Source organism: Chelmon rostratus, chromosome 13 (assembly GCF_017976325.1).
Source record: "Chelmon rostratus isolate fCheRos1 chromosome 13, fCheRos1.pri, whole genome shotgun sequence".
Taxonomy (NCBI): Eukaryota; Metazoa; Chordata; class Actinopteri; order Chaetodontiformes; family Chaetodontidae; genus Chelmon; species Chelmon rostratus.
In genome coordinates this window covers 9,744,186-9,770,212 of record NC_055670.1, presented here as the reverse complement: position 1 = coordinate 9,770,212, position 26,027 = coordinate 9,744,186, and the positions used below count along the sequence as shown (strand labels likewise).

The 26,027-nt window shown below is 43.8% G+C and overlaps 2 protein-coding genes across 2 annotated transcripts; both read right to left on the bottom strand.

The window, feature by feature from the left end:
- Positions 1-2,280: 2,280 nt before the first annotated feature.
- me3 (malic enzyme 3, NADP(+)-dependent, mitochondrial) lies at positions 2,281-14,566 on the bottom strand. Its single transcript, XM_041950373.1, has 15 exons — positions 14,411-14,566; positions 13,678-13,898; positions 10,233-10,366; positions 9,269-9,418; positions 8,505-8,580; positions 8,238-8,399; positions 7,918-8,021; positions 7,732-7,841; positions 6,898-6,995; positions 6,658-6,771; positions 6,461-6,566; positions 5,774-5,916; positions 4,587-4,760; positions 4,339-4,437; positions 2,281-3,499 (listed from the first exon to the last, which is right to left on the bottom strand). The coding sequence occupies exons 2-15, from the start codon at positions 13,891-13,893 to the stop codon at positions 3,338-3,340; spliced, it is 1,848 nt and encodes a 615-aa protein (XP_041806307.1). The 5' UTR covers positions 13,894-13,898; positions 14,411-14,566; the 3' UTR covers positions 2,281-3,337.
- A 1,120-nt stretch (positions 14,567-15,686) lies between these two features.
- On the bottom strand, positions 15,687-25,281 carry LOC121616176 (immunoglobulin-like domain-containing receptor 1). The gene is made up of 8 exons (XM_041950852.1): positions 25,020-25,281; positions 22,609-22,779; positions 20,036-20,185; positions 19,704-19,823; positions 19,448-19,594; positions 18,590-18,715; positions 16,891-17,780; positions 15,687-16,461 (listed from the first exon to the last, which is right to left on the bottom strand). The coding sequence occupies exons 1-8, from the start codon at positions 25,066-25,068 to the stop codon at positions 16,423-16,425; spliced, it is 1,692 nt and encodes a 563-aa protein (XP_041806786.1). The 5' UTR covers positions 25,069-25,281; the 3' UTR covers positions 15,687-16,422.
- Between the last annotated feature and the right edge of the window lie 746 nt (positions 25,282-26,027).

Here is a 26,027-nt window from a genome sequence, read left to right as displayed (position 1 = left end):
GGATCAGTTTGTAGACAAACTTGTCCTCTTTCGTGTGATGTCCTCGAAAAAGCCGAGAGACTTACTGAATTTAAATAGTGAGACGTTTTGTGCAGCCAGCGCCCTCCTGTTCTCCCATTAAGTCCCATGTTAAAATTCAGAGCTGTTTTGTGAGCAAAGCAGAAATGCCTCCTGTCTTTAGATCGCCATAAAACGAAAAGTTGTTGTGTCAGGAATAAAACGAGGAGATGGTCGGACTCAGGAAGTTCTCGGGAGTCCGATGATCTATAGTACACTCTGATACGAGGTACGGTTCTCTCACCAGAGGATTTAGTTCAGGAGGTTCGCCGAACCCAAATCTCACTGCATACAATACAAACTCCTGTTCTCTGAGTCGCAGAGTCTTTTTAAGTCGACCATTTTGTCATTTTTCTAAAGAATATCTGGACATAAAACACACGTACATCTGGCCCAGACTTGTCCGCATCTCACAGTGTAATCGTTTTTTTGATAGCAGCTACGGTTTTGACACAATCGCAAGTTGTTCGGAAGAAACCGACAGCGAAAAAGCCGCTTTTCAAGGGAAGAGTTTAACAGGTGCAACTGTCATTTACACACACACCGGTCAATAACCCACGCACACACATCTGCAGGACAACAAGCCTGAGAATGATTATCTTAACGAGCTCAGTCAAAACAAGGGCATTGTTTGAAAACAATCTCCGTCCAACAAACAGTTAAACTCAGCTTCACCAAGCGCTTTGCCAAAAAGGTTGAGAAAGTAGTCACACAAACACACACACAAGCAGGGCTAACCAACAGCTAAAAAGTGATTAAAAACAAGCACGTCAAAACTGAACAGGAACAGGTAAAAAGTGGGAGAGGTAGAGAGGTAATTATCAGCAGGTGGGGCAGAAGTTACACACGCACACAAACAAACACACACACACATTCAGACACACATATACCAGACACATCTCCATGTAGGAGCTGGTTGGGCTGCTTGTGTAGTTCAAGCAGACACACACACACACAAACAGACGAAGACACACACATACGCAGTCACACACAACGACAGATACATAAACACACACACACAGACAAATGCATAATGAAAACCCCATCCCCCCGCCCCCTTGTTAACGCCGTTAGCTCTGTTAGCTCTGTTAGCACAGTTAGCTCTGTTAGCGCTAGCGCCGTTAGCTATATTCGCACCTTTAGCTGTTAGCTCAGTTAGTGTTAGCTCTGTTAGCTCCGTTAGCATTAGCTCCATTCATGTTTATTGATTCAGTTCATTAATTCATGTTAACAGAGACATGAAGCAGAGGAGAGAAGCAGACACAGACAGCTGAGGTGATCAACAGAGACAGACAAGGAGAAAGCCACAGAAACACAGCTGAGAGCAATTCATTAATCAGGGACTGACTACCTCTGATATCTGCCGTTTTCTCAATTTGCAGCCTTTTTCAATTGTCCGCTGCTTCGCCATAGTTTCTCCTAGAGACTTCATTCAAACTTTAAAACGTAGATAATTTTGTCGGCTCAAAATGACCCTCGGCACATTTTGATATCTCTTACGGTTTTCGAGCTATGACCATCGAAGGCCGACGTAAGACGCAAACAACTGCGATAAATTTCCCATAAGAAATGAATGGGGAAATTTCCTCAAATTTCAGCCTTTTTCAATTGTCCGCTGCTCGGCCATACTTTGTCCTAGAGACTTCATTCAAACTTTAAAACGTAGATAATTTTGTCGGCTCCAACACACCCCGTGTCCCTTTCAAAATTTCCCAGAGGGAATTTTCTAGTTTGTTCTGTTCTGATGTGACCAGGTGGTTGGAGAAAAAAAGAAAGTGTGTGAACTGACAATGATTTTATGTGGTGAAAATCCACCAGTTTAAGAGTGAGAATAGGAACAGTTTGAATTTAAAAGACACCAATTATTGTAGCTGCGTAACACATTTTAAATTTAGACTTAAAACAGCTCCTCACGGCCTCTTTTAGGTGGCCAATGGCAGGCCCTTTTGCCGTCAGCTTGTTAACCCTCAACCACGTCACTATTTTGCAAGGGCTCGGCAGCTGCATCCTGGACAATCACACAAGAAGCTTGTGATCGAGTTACAGAAATACAAACAAGCCTGCCTGTTTTTTCCCCCTACAGCAAAATGAAATAAAGATACAGCCAGACCTTTCTCCAGCACTGACACTGCTTGTTCATACTGAGGGTTGGCCTTGAACACATGTGATATGCAGATGCAAAATTATGTCAAAGAAATAGAAAAAAACACAAATAACTCAATTTAATCAACAATTTTATTTAAAAAGTTTCATGTTCCCTTTGAAAACTTGAAGCATATCCCTCTATACTAAAGCTTGCAGAACATCATGTTCTCTAGGAGTGAAAGATACAGTTAATCAGTAACTTTGGCAAAAATACAACCACAGGCAGAGCTCTGTACAAAACTAAAGAACAACACACACACACACACTGTATACAAAATCATCCTGATGGTGACACATCTCCACCAATCCCACGTCTGAACGCAGTGGAGAAGACAGCAGCGCCTCCCATCAAGCAGGACCTACTCTCACAGGGGAGCAGAGACAGAAGTGCAGGCCGACTCTCGGCTCTTTTCCCTCCTGCGTGCAGGTTAAAACAATCGGCGTGACAGGAGTGTCAAATATGAAGAAGCAGCTACAGGCACGAGCCAGATGTGGCCTCTACAACGGCCCTGCTATCCACCCAACAAATCGAGCTTTTTTAAATCACAATGGAGAAATACTGTCCTGAGGTCACACAGGAAGAGGCACTGAAAGCTTGACTTTTTTCTCTTTTTTAAGCTTCAAAATGGGTCCTCTGTTCATTTGTGTCAAGACAAGAGGAAGCATTGTGCGTTACTGTGAGCCACTCCTTCGTTGTTAACGCACCAGCTGCAATTCGGCTCTCAGGAACAGATTTTGAGTGACTGCGAGTGCTTAATGCTACAGTGCCTTAGGTGGAAAATTTAAAGAAAGGAGTGTAGTTTAAGTTGTAAAGTTATAGAGGCCGTGCTCAAAATATCGGATATGATATGCGCTGCTAAAGCATTTCGCACAGTCAGACCTTTGATCAGGTACAGAGACGTATGCTGATAATACAAATTAATAGTACAGCACTGAAAAAACACTCCAAAGGTCATAGATAACATTTGTTTGGCATCTAAATCATAACGACCACTGTCTATCTGAAAGGGGGGCAGACACTAACATTTATGAAAGAAAGAAGGAAATAAACAAAACAAAAAAAAAAAGCGAGTACTAGATGCAATCCTACACGTCGCCACGGCAGCATACGATGTTTAGAGAGAGGCGGTCAGGATCACACGTCCTGGACGTTCATGGCCTCCTGTGGCCAGCTGTATGTGTCCAGAGTGAAGGAGTCGTAATCAGGACTGTAGACATGAGACAGCACGAACGCCTCCTTGTCTTTGGGCTCGGGGTACAGAGAAGCAATGTTGTGTCTGTATGCATAGTTGACAATCTGGCAGAGAAGAAAACAGAAGGGAAAGTAGTAAAGAACAGACAGTGCACAGATCAACACGATCCAGTGTTTACAGTTTAAAGTTCACAGTTTTAAAGGCCTTGAACACTTATTTTCTCCATCTCTTCTAACTGTCAGGGATGGGATTATAGGATTCTATTCAAAGCCCAAACAGTTTCTGCTTATTTCACATGAGCTTTCTGCTTTCTTCTTTCCTCTGTGAACAAGGAGCCTTTAGAAAGAGGTGATGCATTACTGTGCACCAATCAGGATTTAGCAACAGCTAAACCAGAATCAAGATCAAACCACATCCGCACAGTCCTGATGGAGATTATCTGAGTTTATGAGCATTCATCTCTTAATAAATAACATCTGAAGATGTCTGTGACGTTTTAAGTAACTAAATAAGTAATAACAGTTACTTATTCAGTCATGAATATTTAATGTCACTTTGAATTACAGCCAAGCTTTCAGGGGCTTTAACAAAGTTTTAATTAAATTCATTGATGATGAATTAATAATTATTTTCTTATGAATATCAGTGAATATTACAATTAATAGGTTTTTTTAAATATCATCTTGAATATCTTAAAGCAGAGCCTCATCTACATCAAATCAACTTAAAATGCATTGATGTGAACGTTTTAATGTGCAATAAAGAAGATGCTTAAATGTCTTAACGTGGTCGGGGTAACACTTTCCAATCGCTGAAGATGTTTACTACACTACACTAAGAGACACAATTAACAAGATTTAGCTGATCCAGGGAATCATATGAAACATATAAATGAGGCTACATATTTCCCAGTGAGGAACGAGCGCCTGGAAAGATCACCCACCTTCACTGCAATCTTGAAGGACACCTCTCTTATGGTGCTGAGGGGAGGGTAGAGTCTTCCCTCTGCCAGGTGCTCCTCTGTCACCATTTCAGCTATCGCCTGAGAGACAAAGACAGAACAAATAACGCTGATCTGAAGGAGAAGGAAAGTGCAGTGCAGTGCAGCCTGATAAGACAAGGTAGCAGCACAGAGACCCGCCTTATAATAATATAAAGTACAGAGGTGTCATTTCACACAGCATTTAATACCTCTGCTGTGGTGAGGAAGACATCATCAGATATGTGGCGCACTCCACAGGCTATAACGCCCAAAGCAACTCCAGGGAAGACGTAGGCGTTGTTTCCCTGGCCGGGGTAGAAGGCGCGTCCATCAGCCAGCACCACCTTATCAAACGGACTCCCACTAGCAAAGATGCCCCGGCCCTGAGAACAGAGGGGGAGAGGAGGGCCGAGGGATGAGGAGACAAAAGTGAACTTTTTTTTTTTTTTTTTAAATACAACACAAACTGTGACTGACTTCTGTAAAGACACCAGAGAGGACTGCATCCTTTCTATTTAAGATAAACTGTGGACTTTTGTTTACCACTAGAGGACAGCGGAGCAACAGTTGTGTGACAGCAGAGGGCAGTAACGCCAAAGTGTAACGAGACGTCAACGGATGTTACTCTGCACTGCGACAAGACACGTTGTCTGATCAGTTGGAGCTGATCATGAAAACCTTCAGATACAGAGAGTGTGCTGGTCTATAACTAGTATGCAAAGCACCTCACAGTCTGACTACAACACTGCAGCAGTAATGTGCTGTAAAAGGCAGCAATGTGTTGAATTATATTGTAAAAACCTAAAAAAAATTCATTCGAAAGCGAGTCATCATATTGTATAAACACCTCTCTAGCGAGCCCCCACTCCCTCTAATAAAAGACCCTTCAGCTGAACTAAGATAAGAGTCCGCTCTGCCAGCTGATCCTGAATCCGCCCACACAACACCAGGACTTTAGGACAGACACCAAACAAAACAAAGCAAAACAAAATATCAAAAATCACACAGAAAACTAGAATTATATTTGACCCTAAACAGAGAGCAGCCTACTTGGCGGCAGAGTATCGTAGCACCGTGAGCGATGGAAAACTAAGGGAAATGGTGACATTTACAAACTGAGTGGATACAGCATCACCATAGAAACAGGCCGTCACAGGTAGAGCAGGTGACTCAGGCTCTGTTCACTTGGTCCTAACAGAGAGGTTGAGACAGAATCTCACTTCTTACTATACTGTGAGAAATCTATGGATTTGAGAGGGTTGAAAACATAAACAATGTGTTTGCTGAATTCATCCATGTAAATAAAAAAGCTCCACAGTGTACCTTAAACCTGCTACATGCTGAATGCAGCACCTTTAACCTGCATGCAGCACAGTACAGTGACGCTGATACGCACCTCTGTGAGCTTGTAGCACTGCTCTGCCGTGCACTCCGCCTTGCTGGTGGGATTACTCAGGGCAAAGATGATTGGCCTCTCGTTGAAGGACCCCATGTCTTTGATTATCTTCTCAGTGAATGCTCCTGCAGTAGCAGCCACTCCTTCATGATCAGGAAACAAAGCAGAGGGAGACTCCATCAGAGTTTCACAGGCTCCAACCAGTGAACAGTGATTCAGACCACACAGACCAACTGAAAATGATCTCCAAATTGTATTTTTTAATCAAGCAGCAATGAATCTATTGCTATTTTAATTATGTTCTAATCACTTCTTTAATCGTACAACACAGAAGATGTTCACTTGAAATATGGTGCTGAAATTAGTGCATGAATTTAGCCCCGTGAACACTGACATTCACATCTAATGTCTTTGTGAACCTCTGAAGCATCACATTAGAAACACAGTGAATTAGTTTATTTACTGAGCGAAGCCTGGGGAGGAGGAATCACCTTTAACAGGTGTCTGTGTTTCCACAGACTGGGAACTACCATATCACAGATCGATGAAATACAAAGTGTGGGTTATGAGGCGGTTTTATGGACACCATTAAAAAGCATCATCCTCGAGGGATATTGTAGGATCTTCAGTGCTACAGCGTCCGGAGGAAACCTCACACCTGTCTCCTGACCTCCCAGGTAGACTCACCTATGATTGCAGTGGGTTTCATGGTGTGCACCACCTCCTCCAGGGTCTTCAGGTGCGGGTGATCGTGAGCAAACTCCTCCTTCTCGTGGTTGAGATGGCTTCTTCCCTAAATTTGTGCAAAAATGTCTCGCTTTTATAAATCCACATGCTGTTTAATAAATGGGGATGTCTGACAGTCTGACAGACACACACGTTACCTTCACAATGAGACCTTTCGAGTCCACCATCCAGATTCTCTTGGCAGCTTCTTCTTTACTCAGTCCCTCTTTGCCCATGGCCATTATAAGCAGGTGAGCAATACCCAGAGCAGCCTGCCAAAAAAAGAAAGACAGAATAATTCTCTGTCTGCCTCACAGTCTCCTGTCTGAGCTGGTTTTAAATGCATCATCGGACTCCAGGCACAGTCTCAAGAAGGATGGAGGAGAGAATAAAATCACCTCGCCTGCTCCCTGGAAGACGAAGGTGTGATCTGAGAGTTTGTTCTTGGTGATCTTCAGAGCAGCTAAGATCCCGGCGACAGCTACAGAGGCCGTGCCTGAAAAACAAAACAAAGCACAGGTGACAACGGTGATAATTTGCTGAAATCAAAAGGTTTAAAACAGTAGCGCAGTCGGTTAGATAAGTGGTTTCTGTGGCCACTCATTACTGGTTGGGCGTGTTGTAGCAGCTCAATTAGTTTTATTTGAATACATTTTTAATCTGGAAACGTAAAATTATTCAGAAATTCAGATTTGAGGGTAGTCTAAAAAAATAAATCTGAATTCTTTTTGGGTCCCTGTTCTGTTAATCATCTCAGGAAGCCTCAAATGTATTGTGAGACCCCTTGTGAAGGTCTCCACCTGCAGACCGGAAACCTGATCACATCTGAGAAATCAGACACAGAATGAATGACATGTTCACTATCAGTGTATCATGACAATACAGGAAGACAAGACAGGAAGAAGAAAAAAGGACAGTTCAGACATGCAAACATGCTAATTTGGTCGTCTGTTGAGTCTGTGGGCAGGTCAGCAAGTGAATATGTTTTTTTTTTTACTTCACTGTGAGATGCTCAGAAAGTGCAATAAACCTGGGCAAAGGCAGGGATGAGGTGATTTGTGACTCTGGCTAGTGACAGGAAATAAGACCAACAGATTATAAAATACTGTTTTTGCTCCAGCTTATGATTGCTGATTGATGTTTTACCTACTCCTTCTGAGAATGTGCAGGCTGCCTGATGGAGTGACGTGGTTGAATATTAGCGTGACAGAGTCCTGCGAGTGTTTAAGTACCTTGGATGTCGTCGTTGAAGGTACAGTATCGATTCCTGTATTTGTTGAGGATGCGAAAGGCGTTGCTGTTGGCGAAATCCTCAAACTGTATCAGAGTGTTCATCCCGTACCTGCGGGACGACCGAGTCGACCAGTCAGACACCAGGATCACTCGCACGTTCTGTGGTCATTTGCGTTTCCACTCACTTGTCTGTCACCGCCTGCATGAACTCGTCGATCAGCTCGTCGTACTCCTTCCCTCTGATTCTCTTGTGCTTCAGTCCGATGTACAGGGGGTCATCGAGCAGCGTCTGGAGCGAAAAGCATCAGTCAATCGATAAGAGACAACTTATCGCTGTTCCTGGTTTGAATTTGGAGCTGATCCCATCTGATCTGTCAATAATTACCCAGTCTCATCAGCAAGTCTCTGAACTGGTGTGATATCTATCAAGTAATGGCAGATAAGAGGCATATATGAAGTGCTGCACCAGCTCAGCCTTCCTCCAGCTGTGTCATCACACACACACCTGGTTGTCGGTGCCGACGTCCAGCAGCACAGGGAGACACTGCTGCGGCCGAACACCACCGCAGGCTGTGTAGAGCGCCAGCTTCCCCACTGGAATGCCCATACCATAGCTTCCCAGGTCCCCCAGGCCCAGGATACGCTCCCCATCCGTCACCACGATGGCCTACACAGAGAAGGCACATTAGCAATCTGTGTGGTACATTTATTTCTCAGGCATAAGCTGCTCTGTGTGTGTGTGTGTGTGTGTGTGTGTGTTGGGGAGGGGTACCTTTATGTCTTCTTCAGGCCAGGAGTTGAGCATGGTGGCGATGTGGCCTCTATCGTGGATGGTGATGAAGAGTCCTCTGTAAACAGGTCGGTTTCAGTTATAAGGCAGCAGGACGGGTGGTGCTGCACAGCTCGGAGAGCAAAGCTTACAGGTTTGATTGATCTGATGATGCAGCCTTTTCGATCAGTTCCCTGCATGCCGCTGGTTTTCACTACACTGCGGTCAGTCATGAAAATCAACCCTCAGTGACCTGAAACTTGTCTGAGAAAGATGGTTCATCACACTGATTATATGATCAGAGTTTACTGACGACAGCTAATCTTTGCTTGTGAACGACGGAGCCTGTTACCAGTCAACCTGTTTAACTGTGGCATGTTCCACAACTCTTTTGTTGCTCCTGTCCCAACTTGTTTGAAATGTGTTCATCAGCATCCCATTAAATTCAGAATAAGCAGATATTTACAAAAATCAATGACGCTGCTGAGGTAAAACATTAAATATATTGTCTTTGTACTGTTTTCAATTAAGTATGTGTCAAAAAGGATTAGGAAGTTGTCACATCTGTTCATTTAACCTGTGTTTCACACAGCGTTCAAAGTTTTTTACAATTCAGGGTTGTACATGATTTGTTGTTCCCGGTTCAAAACAGGAAAAATGTTCCTTCATAGAAAATACTGAAGTTAAACCAGATGTACGACTGAAATAACACCAAAGCGACATTAAACTGGGCTGTGCAGCTCCAGTGTCGATGTCAGTAGTCTCACCGTGGTCTCCTGAAGGCCAGTCCATACTGTTGACAGGCCAGGCCGACAGTGGGGGTGTACACGATGGGCATGAACTCCTCGACGTCGGAGGTCAGCAAACGGTAGAACAGCTTCTCGTTCCTGTCCTGCAGCGTCATCAGCAGGATGTACCTGAGACAGAGAGAGCCCACAAAAACCCGACATCCAGAGAACAGCTTCAGAAAGCTGAAAGATCTCTGATTAAAGTCCATGACTACACTAAAGATATCTCTGCAGGATTATAATCATGTTTAGCCATGCACTAGGGTCCAGACAGAAATATCTCAACAACTATTGGATGAACTGCCATGAAATTCAGTACAAACATTCATGCTAAGTTGATGAATTGTGATAACTTTTCATCCAGCGCCATCATCAGGTCAACATTTCTTTCCTTCCTTTCAAATTCCCATGAGCTTTAGGTGTACTTAGAAATGCCAGCATGCTCACAAACTAAACTACGATGGCGAACATTAGACCTGTTAAACACCAGCATGTTAGCATTGTCACTGTGAGCAGCTTAGCATGCTGATGTTTAATGCACCGCTGTGACTGAGTACAGCCTCACGGAGCCGCCAGCGTGGCTGTGTTTCAGGATTAGTATTTTGCTTTCAGTGTAAATACAGATATGGAACTAGGACGAGAAAAAGAGGAGTATGAGATGCAACTAAGGTCCTATAGCAGGAACTGAACCAGGAATGCCACTGAATGCCCCTTTAAAAGCCTCTGATGTGACAGAAGATAAACTTTTAATCATATGAAGAATGACAAAAGCAACAGCTGATGGTGCACCAGCGACAGATGTGACACATTTAAGAAGATTTGACCAAACAAGTGAGACAGCCCCGATAGAGAGCTTTTCACTGGGGTGGAGCTCACTGAACATCTGCAGCCGGATCGTGACCTTAGCGTTTTTATTGTTAAATGTGTGAGCTTGTTCTCTCACTTGTCCAGAGGATTGCTGCGTGTTTCATAGCTCTTCATGACGCGCAGCACTTGAACGTCCTGGGAGAGGAAACAGGGGGGCAGCAGGCCGTGGATGCCCAGTTGTAGGCGCTCCTCCAGGGTGAATGCCATTCCCTGCAGGGTGGAAGAGGAGCGGTTATACACTACGATGCCTGGAAGAGTTTGCGCTGGGTGAAGTTTGGAAACTAAATAAGAAATCAGTCCCCAGAGCACAGTGACTCATGTGTAAGTCACAGGGTGTTATGACTCATACCCGCACCCAAATACAGTGGTCTTTTTGAAGGTTTCTCTATGAATGGGTTGCTCTTTTGGTAAGGAAACACTGGTAAAGAAGAAGAAAATAAGACAGCACTGAAAAGTGGTACAAATGTTTCGGTGAGCAGTGAATAACATGAGGCCAAGCTTTTATTCTGGTGAGCAGCCTTGTGCCCCTCTGCCTTCTGGTTATGGTTACCGCTGCTGCTGCTCTGTCTCTGTCTATTTATTCTGTCCAATAGTGTGAGTGCCTGAACTCACTCCCCTGGCAGCTCCACTTCTGCTTCCTCATCTCTGCTTTATCGCTCTCTCCGTTTCCTCTCGATTCTTGCACAGCAGAGGAAACGCTGACCTACACGGGGAATAATCAGGCCTTCTAGGGTCAGTTCGATCTACTGTGGGTCTGTGAATCTTCGAGAAACACCCTTGTCCTGGTAAATTATTCACGTTGGACTCAAGTGTGAAACATGATAGCGGGTATAATATTTGGTTGCTAATAGTACCCTCAGCATTACGTCAGCAGTTGTTCCACGTACTGCATGCTTTCCCATTGAAGAGTATTTTGATGGTCGACAGCTGAACACGGTACTGTACAGCTTTGAGTTGTAAACGGAAAAGCTGCAAGCAATATCTTGCACAACAAAACAGCTGCCTGCCAGAGGTCATTAAAAGGAGATACTCTGATATGCTGATGTTTTAAATATCAAACCAGATTAACACCAGACAAAGAGAGACAACGTCGGTGTGAAGGGCAAATTTTCAGAACTAATCACAGAACTAACAACAGAAATGTGGATGGAAAAAATTTTACACATACAGATAAAAATTGTATCTGTGTAACCGTGAACAAGAGAAAGTCACAGATTAACAGATTTAAGAGAGAGCGAGCAGGTAAAGAGCCACTAAAGTAAACCCATTAAGGTGACACTCTAAACCAGCAACTGTGATTAGACAAGTCTACACGCTATCTGTCAATAAAGCATGACGGCACAGAGAGAGTGAAAGTAAATGTGGGTGGGAGAGGTATAAACGGCTGTAATATTAATCTTTGTGATGACTCCAATCCAAACCGTATCAGAGAGAATCTTCATCATCAAAGAGAAGAGGATTAATTTATATGGTTATGAGCTGATTGGCACTTCAGAGGTCACTGGAATCAGTTTGGCAGGTTTGCTGAAAGATAAAGGTTGGTGAGGCCAAATGTGGGTAAATGGATAGTAAAGTCTAAAAGTGGTATAATAATTACCATGAGCAACTTGTTTAACATTGAGTTTTTGAGATCTTTTTCATGTAAGTAGGACTTAACTTGCTGTTTGCAGTGAATTGGCGTGTGTGTCAGCATGTAACTGCTGACTGGGCACCAGCAGAGGAAGGAACTGTGACCGACCTCCTATCAACTGAAATCAAAGCAATAAACTCAGCTGAAGTGTCAGTATCTGTCCTGCTGTCCTCCAGGAGCTGGCGAGGCAGAAATAAAGTATTCCCTGTTGGCACTGAGTTCGGAAAATAATGCAGTGAAGCCACTGGTGAGTCACTTGGTGGATGTTTGTTTTGGATTGGTTCTGGTTCAGTCAGTGCAACTGCTGCATCTTTGGGGGAAAACATCTGAGTAATTCCACACTGTGACTGCAAAAGCATTAACATTATTCTGTTGTTACACTCTGAGATTAACATGTCCTGGAGGATACAAAACATGAAATAAATTAGGATTATCTTGAGAAGCCAACTGGGGAGTCAATGCACACTAACTCCACATTATTCTTATATATGTTTCCTATTCTTCTTGTATATGTTTTATGAAAACACAGAGAGAGCAGACTAAGGCAGAGCAGGACAGACACATTAGAGGAATCTGCAGGGAGACCATTCATAGCTCCAGACGTGGGGCTTTAACCACTCAACTATCTTACTTAGATAAGAGCTGTGGCATTCATGTTGCACTGCTGCGCTACACTATGGAGGTACTTAGATGCTACTCTCTGTTTCCACCACCATACAACATGGCATGTGGGAGATAATGTTATTTGTAGACACAGTAATATGAACACGGCACAGGTTCCCCCACTCGGAGCAATTTGCGGTCTATAAAACAAGCGGTCTATTTGTTTAAAAGTGCATTAATTATGCTTTTGTTGCAGCAGGTCCACAGTACATCAGCATCAGGCCTGTTGCAGTCTCCACTACCTCTGCACATGTGCTGTGCAGTAAAACTACAGACTCAGGTGAGGGTGACGCTCAGGCATAATGCACCACTCAAGAAAGCCACCTTAAGAATACAAAGAAAATGTGGCAGGCTGAAAGAGATGCCAATCTATAGAGATGTGACGGCATGTCACACATCACCTGTGAACTGGGTAAGTTATAATACACATCTGAGAACCAATCCAATCATTCACTCACAAGGAACGATCAAACAACAGAACATGAATCTGATGTCAAAAATTTTTAAGCTAAAATAACAACAATTTGCTGGTTATAGCTTCTCAAATGTAAATATGTTCTTTTTAATATCTAATATTTTATTTTTTATATAATAAATTGAATTTATTTGCATTTTAAGACAGCTGGCCAGACAAAACAAGACATCTGAGGACACAGTGGGCACTTGTGGCGAGCATTTTTTCACCATTTGCTTTCATCTTATACACCAACAGACTAATTTTTATTTGATTAATCAATTATTAAAAATAATTATAGTTGCTGTCCTAAAATGCATATAATAAAATATAAAAAAAATGTAGGGATGCAACTAATGATTATTTTCATTGTTGATTAATCAGTTGATTATTTTCTAGATTAATCGATTCGTTGTTTGGTCTGTAGATGTGACAGAATGTGAAGAATCAGTCCTGTTTTGTCCACAACCCAAATGTATTCAGTTTACTGTCAGAGAGGAGTAAAAAACGGAAAATATTCATATTCAAGAAGTTGGAGTCTGACAATTTTGACTTTTATTGAAAAAATCTCTAAAAAAATGTTAAAGTTTTTGTTCTGTGCTGTGTTCCTATGAACCATAATGTCCTCACAGGTACATTACAGGTGAGCTCACGCCCTCACCTTTACCTGTGGAGGACCGTTTGAGGTCGTACTGTAGTCATGTCCATGTGAGGAAGAAGAGACACACTGAGAGAGTGAAGAAGGCCGAGAAGCGGACACATCAGCGAGCTCACCTTGTTGAGGTGCGGGTTTCTGGTGATGTCGTAGCCCCGCTTCTTGGTGCTGACGCTGCTCCTGCGGTTCGGCCCGCAGTGGCAGACCCGCGCAGCCTGGAGAGAGGCCGTCAGTCCCCCGGCGGGGTGACCCGGGGACCCGGCGAAGACCCTCATCCCGCCCGGTGCTGTGCGCTTGCACAGAGACAGAGCGGCTCTTCCTGGGAGGGAGTTCATGCTACCTGCAGACAAGCGGGGGGCAAAACACACAGTCAGTCCCTGCGGAGTCCTGCTGGTGGTTCGAGTCACCTTCCTGGTTAAAGAAAAGGACGCAGGACCCAGAAACGCCAGACATACCGTGAATAATACAGTATTATTAACACCAGTTCAGCGAGTCCGTCCTGTCAACAACCCGCTTCACGTGTGAAAGCTGAACCATTAGCTTGACACAGGCTGAGTCACTTGGTCACAGTGATAAACCGCAGGTACCGCGGTCATAGCAGCCATTCATTTTAATGAATAACACACATAAAGATGCGGTTATAGTTCAGAAATGACTCAGTGGTGGAGAATAAAGCCGCAGCCGATGAGTTCACTGTGCTCATGTCAAAATGCTGCTGTGAGCGGCTGCATCAGCTCAGCTAGCTATTGTTAGCTGCCCGCTGCTGTTGTGATAATTTCTGTTTTCTTTACGGAAAAATCTGCGCAGCTGCTAATGCTAGCTAGCGGGTAGCTAGCAGTCAGTTAGCCTCACCTGGAAACGACGTGACGCTGCGGAGCCTCTGGTTTCTATCCTCATAGGCGGCGCCTGCTCAGCCTGTGCTCGTAGTAAGGATGGCTGTTATCAGTGGATGTTGTGGAGGGACAACAGCTAACAGCTGATCCAGGATCCTCTGACACTGACACTTTCGCCTCCCCAGCCCGAGTAGCGGAGCCACCAATCAGACCGCAGCACGGCGGGCTCGGAGGAGGTCCCGCCGCCGCCTCCTCCTCCTCCGCCCTCCTGCGAGCCAGTAAACACAGGCTCCATCTTCCGCATCTGCACTCAGAATGCAACATACTTGCCTTTGAATAGACCTCATAATGTCAAAAGACAGAAAGACTCGTTGCTGTTATGATTGCTGCATTGCTAATGCGACTGTTTACATGGAATGACTTATACACAAATCTCCAGAAAAACACAGTTTTTTCTGCTTGTTTTCAACTCTGAATCACGCTTTGGCATAAACAACACTGAGCTGACATCAGCGGGCGCTCAGCAGATCATGTTACTGACCTCTGGCTCCCCCTGCTGGACAAACCAGTGTCAGACAGGCCTCCCGGTCTGCCTGGAGCGGTTGTGGTGCAGCGATGCCCAGTTTAACCTGTTCTGCAGCCCCTGGGTCAAACAGCTGCTGCTGGCTTCCCTGTCCTTATCATGTGCAGAGTCACATGGATACTACAACAATACTGCCATACAACATACTATTAAAGTGCAGCACCAACTACAGCCTCCAAAGTGATCTCAGAAGTTAAATCAACACTTCTCTAAAATAATTACAACATAAACTGAACATAATAACACCAGTGAAGGAAGATTTATTACAAGGCTGTTGAATTAGACTGTTGTATTACTTTCAGCTAGACGTTAAACTGGCAACTCAGTCTGCATAAATGACCCACATCATATACTACTTACACCTCTATATAAAATACACACAATTCAAACAAAAAACAAATTAAAATGACCCAATATTTCCTAAACATACTAGCTCAGTGTCTTTATTTTTAATATGCTGTGAGCATAACTGATGCACATTAAACATGCCTCATGTTTAGTGATGAAACACAACTTCATTTATGATATCAACTAGAAATATCAACATCTCTATATCAAATATCAATATTTCTCAGGAGGTTAGGGGCAGTTGCCCACTATGCCCTGTTGGTAATCCAGATTTAGGAACAGGTTTGTAGTTTAAGGGATGACCTCTGACTGGTTAGGACCATCACATCTTGAATATAAATGACCAGCTTCACACTAGCAGTATCTAAAAGGGTTTATTCAAAACATACACATTTCATCACGATACATCTCTATTCATGTTGGTGAATAAAAATCACAATTCCACATTGTTCATCCAGTAGGTAAAGTAAGAGCTTCCAAATCTTCCTGCAAATGTCCATCTAGCATACTTTCCATTGCTGCTACTGTCTATTAATGTTACAATGGATAAAGATAAAAAAAGACACTTTAAATAGTACAAGGAATTAAGATAAAAAATAAGAAATATTACAAAAAACAAAACAAATACACTCTGTATCTGTCTCTGCTGTTCACAATAATAAACCTAAATAACCAAAATCTAACATCATCCAACAGTCTCTGTGTTGGACCTGTTCAACATTTACTTCATAAACACCAAAAGAATGATACTTTTATCCATCACCAGAATGAAATCACACCCACAAATTACACGACTGAATACAGCTACGACAAGAATCACACACGTCAATAACAAGAGACCAGGCTGAGTATAACTGCATATTACCTGCAATTTACAGCTTCAGCTTTTCTTCATACACAGAATTCATATTTTCGTTGTAGTTGCATACAGAGCGTACAGAGTAAACATAATACACTTGCACACAAATGGTACATTTTCAGGACTCACTATCAAATGTCACAACAACTATCTTTGCACGCTGATTGAACAGATTAAGGTACCTGCTGTTTGTCTTCAGGAAAAGGTAAAAAAAAAAAAAAAAAAAAACGTCAGAAATGCTTCAGATGACTACGCTGGTGCTGCTACGGGAGCTTCTATCCTACGAGAGAAAAGTGACAGAGGTGATGTTAAGTTAAAGAGGAGGAGGTGATGATTCAGTACACACTAGTGGAAGAAGACGTCAAACAAAGAAAAGTGATGACAGACGGAGGGCAGAGTGTCTACAGTCATGCTTAGCAGCTCTGTGGGGCCGCACTCAGGCACACAGGTGCTTTGAGCTACATGCTAACGTGCTTGTGCTAAATTTAACAGCAATATATCCAATAGTTAATTGGACTGGATTGTGTTTCAGTGTGACCAAAAGAGGTGGACGCCAACCGCCCACATCGCCACCCCAAGCTCAACGCTGCCAACGTGACTGAGAGGTGATGAAGCAAGTCAAGAAAAAAAAAAAGAAAAGGACGATGAAACAGAGAGAATAATTCTGATTGGTTCAGAGTGTACGTCAGTGTTTGTGTGTGGCTCTTACAGAAAGGTGGTTGTAGTTCCTCCGCCCGTTACTGTATCCAGGCTGGATATCTAGTGCCGAGTAGCTGGGCGGCTTCTCCGGCCAGTCCTTCCCTTTACCTCCTGCTCTCCGCCTGCTGTCCTCCTCATCCGAGCTCCAGGATCCTTTGCGACGCTGAGGAGGTGAGTAGCTCCTCTCCCTCCGAGCCGCTTTGCTGTACAGCTCCTCCATCAGGTCGTCACGACTGCGAGCGCGCGGCCTGGATCCACCCCCTCTCCTCCCGGCCGAGGCACCTCTCTCGTTCCTCGAAGCCCTGTGCGGCGCTCTCCCTCGCCTGTTGTCCCAGTCGGAGTCATCGCTGTAATCGCGCAGGATGCCCCGCCTGGGAGGAGAGACGTCTCTGTAGCCGCGGCTGTTGCGGGGGAGACCTCCTCCAGAGCGGTTTGTACTCCCACTGGACTGGCTGGATATTCTGGGGCCACCTCTGGCTCCATCTTCCCCCCCAGGCGCCCTCCGTGAGGAAAAGCTGGGTGCACGCTGGATAATAGGAGGCAGGGTGATCACCCTTCTCTCCACCCCTCGCACTCCCATCTCGTCCAGGGCTGACAACATACTCGGGGGCCCTGCTGTGTAGGGAACCACTGGGGGAGTCGGCTGCGGCTGCAGTTGAGGTTGTAATGGGGGCATATTTTGGACACGGTATTGAGCCGTGTGAGGTGGCCCCACATCCAGCCCCCTCACCTGGTTCTCCAGGTAGTCCAACACCTGGCCGGCACCATGACTGCTGCTACGCGTGCTGCCATTCACATGGTGAGGAGGAGGAGGAGGGGCTTGCTGATGGAGGGCCATGGGAGCCAGCTGCATGGGAGCCATGGCAAAGTTTTGTTTGACTGGGTAGTCTGAGTACGAGCCTGGAACAAAAGTGACACTTCAGTTCACCACAGACATGAAAAATCTGCTAAAAATAAGACTTTTGGCCACTTGGGGGCAGCAGAAACATCCTGTAAACACAACATTGACACAATGCATCAAACAAAAGCTTCACATTCACACATCCAGAAGATACATAGAAACATTTGAAGTTGTGTTTGCTTTACAAAAATCAGATATACCCTGAGTTTTGCCTCTCAGGCTACACACAGATCTGCCCTACCATTCTAACTTTTGTCAGGGCCATATGCAGCCTAACAGGTAGATCTCCAAACACTACTTATGCCTGAACCAATGACTGTGACCTTACCCGCATGTTTTCAGGCAAACAAAAGTTGATTAATCAGGACACCTTGGCAGCTCACCTGGGGAGTCGTCCGCAGCAGCCTGGGATGCCCTTTGCTACATGCAATCCCTTCCCTCTCCCCCATTCCTGTTTAGCTCAAAGCTCCTCTCCCAAAAATACATTTAAAAAGTTTCTTAATTTGTCTGCAGTTAATATTCTCTAAAAAGTTGCAAGAATTGAAGCACAATCGAAGAGAAGGTAGTAAAAGACATGAGTTTTTCATTGGCTTAATGTAGCAATTCTAGCACAAAACTGTGTCATCATAAAATGTTATTTGCTTGATGCAAAACATTCACACAAAAGTAACGTTCAAACAGTTGCAGGGTTTTTTTGTCCTACTCCAGTGTGTCCTCCACCAAACCAAACATACGCCCTTGGGTCAGGGTGAGAGTGACTAAGCATTCAACAAAGCATCAAAGGGAAGTCTTACTTTGTGTCACTCACCTGAATACAGTATGGGGACGCCCTGGGAGGAGGCGTTAGAGCTGATGGGAGAATAAATGGGTTGACCATTCATCCAAGGAGCCATGGCCTTCTGAGCCTCCTGCATCATCCTGTGCTGCATCACAGCTGAAACCAAAGCAAAGGCCGGGTCAAAGGTTTGTGTGCCCCGACTCAGTGATACCGGTGCTGTTACTAACATTAGCAATGTGTCTGTTCTATTAGTGTCCCAGCACGTCATGACAGTGTGACAGTGAGTCAGCATGAACACCAGCTGTGAGTTGCACCAGCCAGACAGAGTTTACATGCTACTAACATTTAAAGGGTTGCACCAGCTGAAATAGTTCTGACAAGCTACAGCAAAGTGCTTAAAGACGATTGGCCACGAGAGACAAAACGATGACATACGGCGCATTAAGAATATCGCTTCTCACCGATGGGCCACAGGAAGTGAAGATGTCATTTTCTGCTATGATATTTTGGTTAGTTTGGACTTAGTGCCATAGTAGATAAAATGATTCTTACGTCTCCATGACAACAACAACGGCATAGCAAACTAACTAGTTTCAGCTGCATGAAACTGGCCACTGGACTGAAGCAGGTAAATGCAGTTCAGCCATCATTCATTTATCATTTAATTATTTTCACCTGTGAACTTGCTACATCGACATGTCAAAATGTCCGCCAGGAAAAAGGCCTGTTGTCTAAAACTGATGACAGCTGCTCAAACAGGATGCGGGTACACTGAGTTGAGGTATCGAGAAAGACTGTGCTGTGATGTCTGATGTGCCTTATGGTTTCTTCAGGACATTGTGGTGTCAGCTGTGGGTGCAAAAACAAACCAAAAAGCATCTCTTCTACCTTTTTCGGGGCAGCAGCAGGTCTGCGGACAACACGGGCAGCGGACGTAGCAGCAGCACTTCTGCGGGCAGCACTGGCAGCAGCAGATGCAAAGCAGCATGATGAGCAGGAGAGCGCCGATGATGATGAGCAGGACAGTCAGCCAGTCTGGAGCGGGTACGAAGGCACACCATTACTGATAATTCACGTTTTCCATTCAGCACAGCAACACATTTTCTTCAGGAGGGCTTGACGGGCTCTGTGGGAGGACACTTACGGTACACGATGAGTTTGACCTCGCGATCCGAGTCCCCGGCCGTGTCACCGGCAGCGTCAATGGTGCAGAAATACATGCCGTTATCCCACCACATCACCTCATTGATGACCAGGTCAGCCTCTGTCGACAGACATCGTCACATCAGCATCTTTGCTCTATATATACTCTCTGTTTGCCAGTGTGTTACTTCAAACAACAAACTACATCTGAAACAAGTCACTAGTTTTTCCTCGTTTCTGTGCCACTTAATCCAGACCAGTGGATTAAGTGTGATTGTGCTGACGGTTCACACTGAAATATCAGGCCTGTCACTGTGATGGGATCAGACTTACTGTTCTGAATGGTGATTTTGCGTTCTCTGTAGTCTGCACCCAGGATGGGCTCGTTCAGGCCCCTCTTCTGGATCACAGTGCGGACTGTGCGCTGGCGGTCCGGGCAGTCATTGGCGGGGTCCTGACCCAGCTGCAGAGCAGCCTGATAGGCTACACAAACAGATGAAATGTGTTTAGTTCATGAAAGATTCTTTGTCTTCAGATCAGTCTGTCACAAATGACTCAAATCAACATAACTGTGGCATTAAATCCTTCTGATGAGTAACTTCAAAAACCAGTTTGCCAACATGCTGCATGCAGGATAATGAAGCTGAGGCCACTGAAGGATAATCTGAGAGCCATTAGCTAATAAAGTGTCAATAGCACTCACTCATTCTCCAGGAAATAAAAATACACTGCGTGCATGTGTGTGTGTGTGTGTGCATGCGTGCGTGCGTGCTGGTGTTACTTCAAAGACAGTGAGTGCCTAGTGACGCTATCATGAACATATTTTTTCCTTATTGTGACATCATAAAATACTGCTGTTTTAACACCAGTGCACTGCCCTTCAGCATGACCAGCAGTTATTGTAATGCAGTACAAGTATTTGCTCAGTATATTTATAAGTAAACTGACTTAAATTACTTCCAGTCAGCAAATGTATTACTATTATTATTATTATTATTATTATGTATATTTGCTGCATAGAAAAAGCAAACCCACAACAATAAACAAACAATTGTATATGCTCTGAACATGAGATTAAATTGTCTTTATTTTGTTATTTTTCTACTATCATACATAATTTATCATGTCAATAAATGTCATATTTTCTTTATGCAAACTGCAGTTATTTTGTTTTTTGGTGTATTTTGGTGTGAGGAATGAAAAGCTAACATTTGGCCTGGACCTCTCACTGTTTGGAAAAATACAATCATATGCAAACATTACTCAGCACTGAAAGAGCCTGCCCTTTATTCACTCAGTGTGTTTAAGAAACCCGATGAAGGCCAGGAGGTAAACCTGTTGGTTCCAGTTTTTGACAGCTGAGCACATAAATCGGTGCATTGTTTGACTCTTTTTCCCCACAGAATGGACCGACTGCGTGCCGAATACTTCAAGAGAAACAGGTTGTTATAATGGAGAGCTATGAAGAAAATTAATATATGATTACAGCAAAAAGCAGCACTGTTGCTACAAATAAGGCAAGAGAGGAAGGCGGGCAGAAAACTGCTAAATATGTAAATTTGAGTTTGTATTTGTGTGCATTGTATTGGAGCACTCGGTGCACTCTGAGTGCCTCCTGTTCATTTCTAACATGACAACTACATGTTCTCGGATCTTCAACTTTAAACTTGACACAGCATATTTAAACATTAAACATTTTATATAACTGCACTGAGGTCTGATACTGACTCCTAATGAAAATCACTTCAGTTTTTGGGCAAATCAGAGTGAAATGAATTTTACTGATTGAACATTGGTATCAGTCGACTAATCCATTGTCTAATCTGAGTGCTTTTAGCTGCAGCAACAGCAGTGTAAAACGGGCTTCACAGCAAATGCAGGCACGGTGCATAGAGTTCACACTGCTGTAACTACACAGCTTTGTTCAGTGACATTAACTTACGCCTCAGCAAGTTAGCATATATAACACCTTCCCTCACCTTATGACCTGTCACTCATAGAGAATATCTTGCGGAAAGGTATTAGTGACACGGTGGCGCTTTTTATAGTGGACTTAAATCTGAAACTCTGAACATAACATAACCTCCTCTGGAACAGGTTGGGTGTGCAGCATAGGTTACCATGGCAATCCAGCCAGGTGAAAAGAGAGCCACCTTAGTGACGTTGAAAACTAACTTTAGGCTCAATATACCTCACTAACCCAGGAAAGATCAAAGTCATTTTTGAATGATGGAAATCCACCGATTTTATAGCTTAAAGCCTGTTTACAGGTGTTTCTGAGCACTGCTGCAGGTGTGAAAACAGCTGTGTAAAACCCTTTGTTTTGTTGGGTAATGTAGGCGTCAGGGACAAGGTAGAAGGATGCGTGGAATAAGAGAGATGAAGTCTCTGGTTCTGCTGCATAAATATTGATCATTTTTTTCTTCAAACCACACAATGTTATAGGAGTGCAAAGCTAAATCTGTGGAGCTGTAAGTACCTGAACACAACCATAAAAAGCACTAATCCTGTTGATGTTGCTACAAGCAGATATTGTAATGCAAAAGCAGATATTATGGGAAAAACAGTTCACAAAAAGCTGTCAGTGAACATTTTGCGATGGATATGTTCATTAAAACATTTCCTAATGTTGATAAAAAAATCAGGTGGTGTTCAGGTTCTCTCAAAACATATTTGCTGCTCTAAATTACTGGTATATTACTGGGAGAACCAGACCAAAACTTTCACCCACAGAGCAAACAGACTATTACTGACCACGATAAAGTGAAAAGAGCAGACCAGAAGAATGGTGATCAGAAAAACTGAAGTTCACTGTCTATGTGGCCAGTTTTTTTGTTTTTCCATCCCATGCTTTGGCTACGTGAGTGCACACTGAACCCCGGGTCTGCTTCCAGCTGTAGCCTCACCTGTGGAGTAGTACTCCAGTACCGGGTCTTTACAGAAGGACTTGAACCTCCAGGTGACCAGGACATCCTGAGGGTTGGCTGAAGTCGTGTAGTCGCAGCGCAGGATGACGGAGGCGAACAGAGTCGTTCTCCTCTCCGTCTCTGGAACAATCACCTGGATGGACAGCAGCTCTGACACGAGCAGGAAGGATGATCAGATGGGACGGAAGATAAAAGGGAAAAGAGCAGCACTCCTGACACATTATTCAAACGACTTATAGGTATAGACACAACAACCTGTCTGTGTTTGTGTGACGGCTGGATTGATAAGAATCTGAACAGACTGGCTAACAGTTTACTCCAGAAGTCTTTAAGGGAGCACACAATGCACACTGTCATCACAGGTAATAACAGCTGTCAATCACAGCTATGCGCAGTTAAAACAAGCCGATGACAGACAACCTCTGCTACTTCAGAAAAGAATCAGGCCAAAAGGTCAAAGCACTTTCTCCTGGATATCGTGTCCAAAACGCTGTCAGAGATTGTCAGTAACTGACCGACAAGTGTCGGCTTTTCTCTGAGAAATATGACGATAAATTCTGCCTGCAACTAACAGTTATTTTCATTTTTGAGTAATCTGTCAGTCTCTCTCTGAAGAAATGACTTGTTCAATCCATCAAATGTGAGAAAAGAGGGGAAATGGCCGCCACTTTCTGGCAGAGCTCCAGCTGACATCTGTTATTTGCCAAAACGCCAGACATTCAGTTTACTGTCACAGAAGCTGGAACCGCTGTACTCAAATCACCAATCAATTATCTACAGTGTGACAGACTGATTTTCCCTTGAACAGCTAATCGAGTAATCGTTTCTCCTAATAGTCACGTGATGTCCTGATCACATGATCAGATGTAGACGTGTTGCTCAGCAGTGTGTCTTTCACTTGTAGCAGGTAAGTAAGAAAAAACACAGAATATTAATAATCGTAATATGTGAGATGATTTATGATGATGAGGGTCTGTACACATGAGTGTTCATGAATCATTTCATTTAGATTCATAACTTTATTGATAGTTGACTAATGTGAATATTACAGTGGTATTTTTTCAAGCAATTGATTAATGATTTGACCAGCAGTCTAAAAAAATTTGCTTGACCACTGATTGAGATGATTAGTTATCAAAACTGTTGCAGATTAACATTCAGTTTATCTGATAATTAATTTGTCGCCGAATCATTCCAGCTCCAGATTTGAGTAGTCAAACTGAAAACTGGGACCATGCAATAAATGGACCATCATCTCCAGACAGCACAGACATGTAAAGGTCTTTCAACACTGAACTCCAGGTTTTTATCGCTTTCATAGAAAAATACAGCATTTTCCATACAAAAAACTGTTCCCACAGCTGTCAAACCCTCAGAAGAGTGTGAGAACACCTGCTTCTTTAATAGTTTGACACTTGTTCAGCGTTCACAGACACCGTTAAGATACGATCAGTATTCCAACGTACTGTACACAGTTTTGATGAGACTATTAATCGACTAACTGATTACTTGACTTACAGAAAATTCATCAAACACCTGTCGGCACCTGCTGCTTTTCCTTAACCTGTTCGATGATTCTTCTTGGGTTTCGAACTGTGATGCTTTATATTAACCAATTCATCAATTAAGTATTGAGCAGATTAAGACTGCAATCGTTATTCTAATTATCATTGTTTTCTATTGAGTTGACTGACAGATAACTAATCTTTAATTATTTTGATAATCCATGAACTGGATTATCCGTTTCCTGACTTTCCCTTGTCTTGCATACAGTGAACCTCTTTCTATTTTGGACAAATCAAACTTTTAACGGCACCAGCCTGGACTCTTGCAGCCCTGTTGAGTTTACAGAATATGAAACAGGAAAAAGTGCTTGTTAAATTGCCAATTATCAAAATGACTTATTAGCTTCCTGTGTGCACTGTGTCTGTTTTCAGGCTCGATTAACTGCTCACCTAACTTTACTGCTTAATTAACAGTTCGATTAATTGACTGATTATTCCGGCTCAGCAGCAGGTGAGTGAAAATAATCCTCAGCAGGTGTTTCCTCTGAAGGTCTGATCTCGTGAAGAATCAGACTTCAGCACAGACTGACTTCACATCACCCTCTGCAGAAGGAGGCTGAGACCACTGCCAGAACACTCTGGATGTTTCGATGTTTAGAAAAACTACTCGCAGGCTTGTGCGCAGTCACGTGACAGCAGTCGGCCTTGTCCTGTTTACACCTGTCGATAATTAACCTGCACACACTGCTCTTGGTTTCGACTGTTTGCTCACGTGGCTGCACCCTAAATTTCCTGCCTCTATAAAAGAAAAGAAAAAAACAGATGATTCTCGTGTATAATCTTCAGGCAAAACGCGTGTTTACTTTAAGGCCTTTAAACGCTCACCTGTCGGCAGGTGAAGCAGCAGCAGCGCCATCAGTATCATATTTCCCATCTTGTTCCTCGTTATCCTTCCGCGGTAGCTTCACTTTTTATCCCGCAGGCGACTCGAAATCCGCCACGAATCCGGAGTATTTGAAGAAGAACGGACCGCAGCCGCCGCTCGGCATAGTAAGACCACTGTTCAGTTAAGACGACATGTTAGCGAGGCTGCGTTTATCATCCGAGGTGGAAGACGACCATTTGCAGCCATACCGAGGAAGAACTTTCCCACAGAGACTCAGTGACGGAGGCGGATCATCCCCCTCCCCCTCCTGCTTCAGTCTCAGGTGACATCACTGACCCCGCCCCCTCCGACAGGTGCAGCACGGAGGCAGAGAAGAGGAGCAAACCGTCTTGAAAGAGGCAGCAGGGCGGTGAACTGTCATTTTCTCTGTTTAAAACACTAGACTTTAATTTTAATCTTATATCTCACTGCCACTGAAACATAAACTAAACCAACAAAAAAAATCAATTATTTTTAGGGCAGTTTTTAATTTTATTTCTTCTGCTAACAGTCTCCAGGCTTTTCATTAAGCACTCCCATTCTTTTAGTGTGTCTTCATGTTTTTAATGGAGGTCTGACGGCTTCATTAGCACATTGCTAATTTGCAGTGAACGTCCTGCTCTCTGCTGTGCTTTGGCTCGGTGCCTCTGACGAGTCTATTCAAGAGCTGTTTACATGGCAGATGAACACATCCTTTATGTGAATGTTAACATCCAGTCCATCAGTCTCCAGTCTTGTCCGCCCTCATTAGCGTGAAAGACTCAGTTTGATAAAAAGGAGTGAAGCAAAGTCTGAGCAGAGGCACGTCAGCGCTTCGGGCACGACGGTTTCATTGATTCGTTTGTGGCAACAGGCCCGAGTGTAAAGTTCACCCTCAGGATGAGTCATGTTGGACGAGAGTTGGAGCTCTTTGTGTGGTGTTTACGTCTCTTACCCTGGACGTGGACCCCAGCGAGCTTCACTGTTGA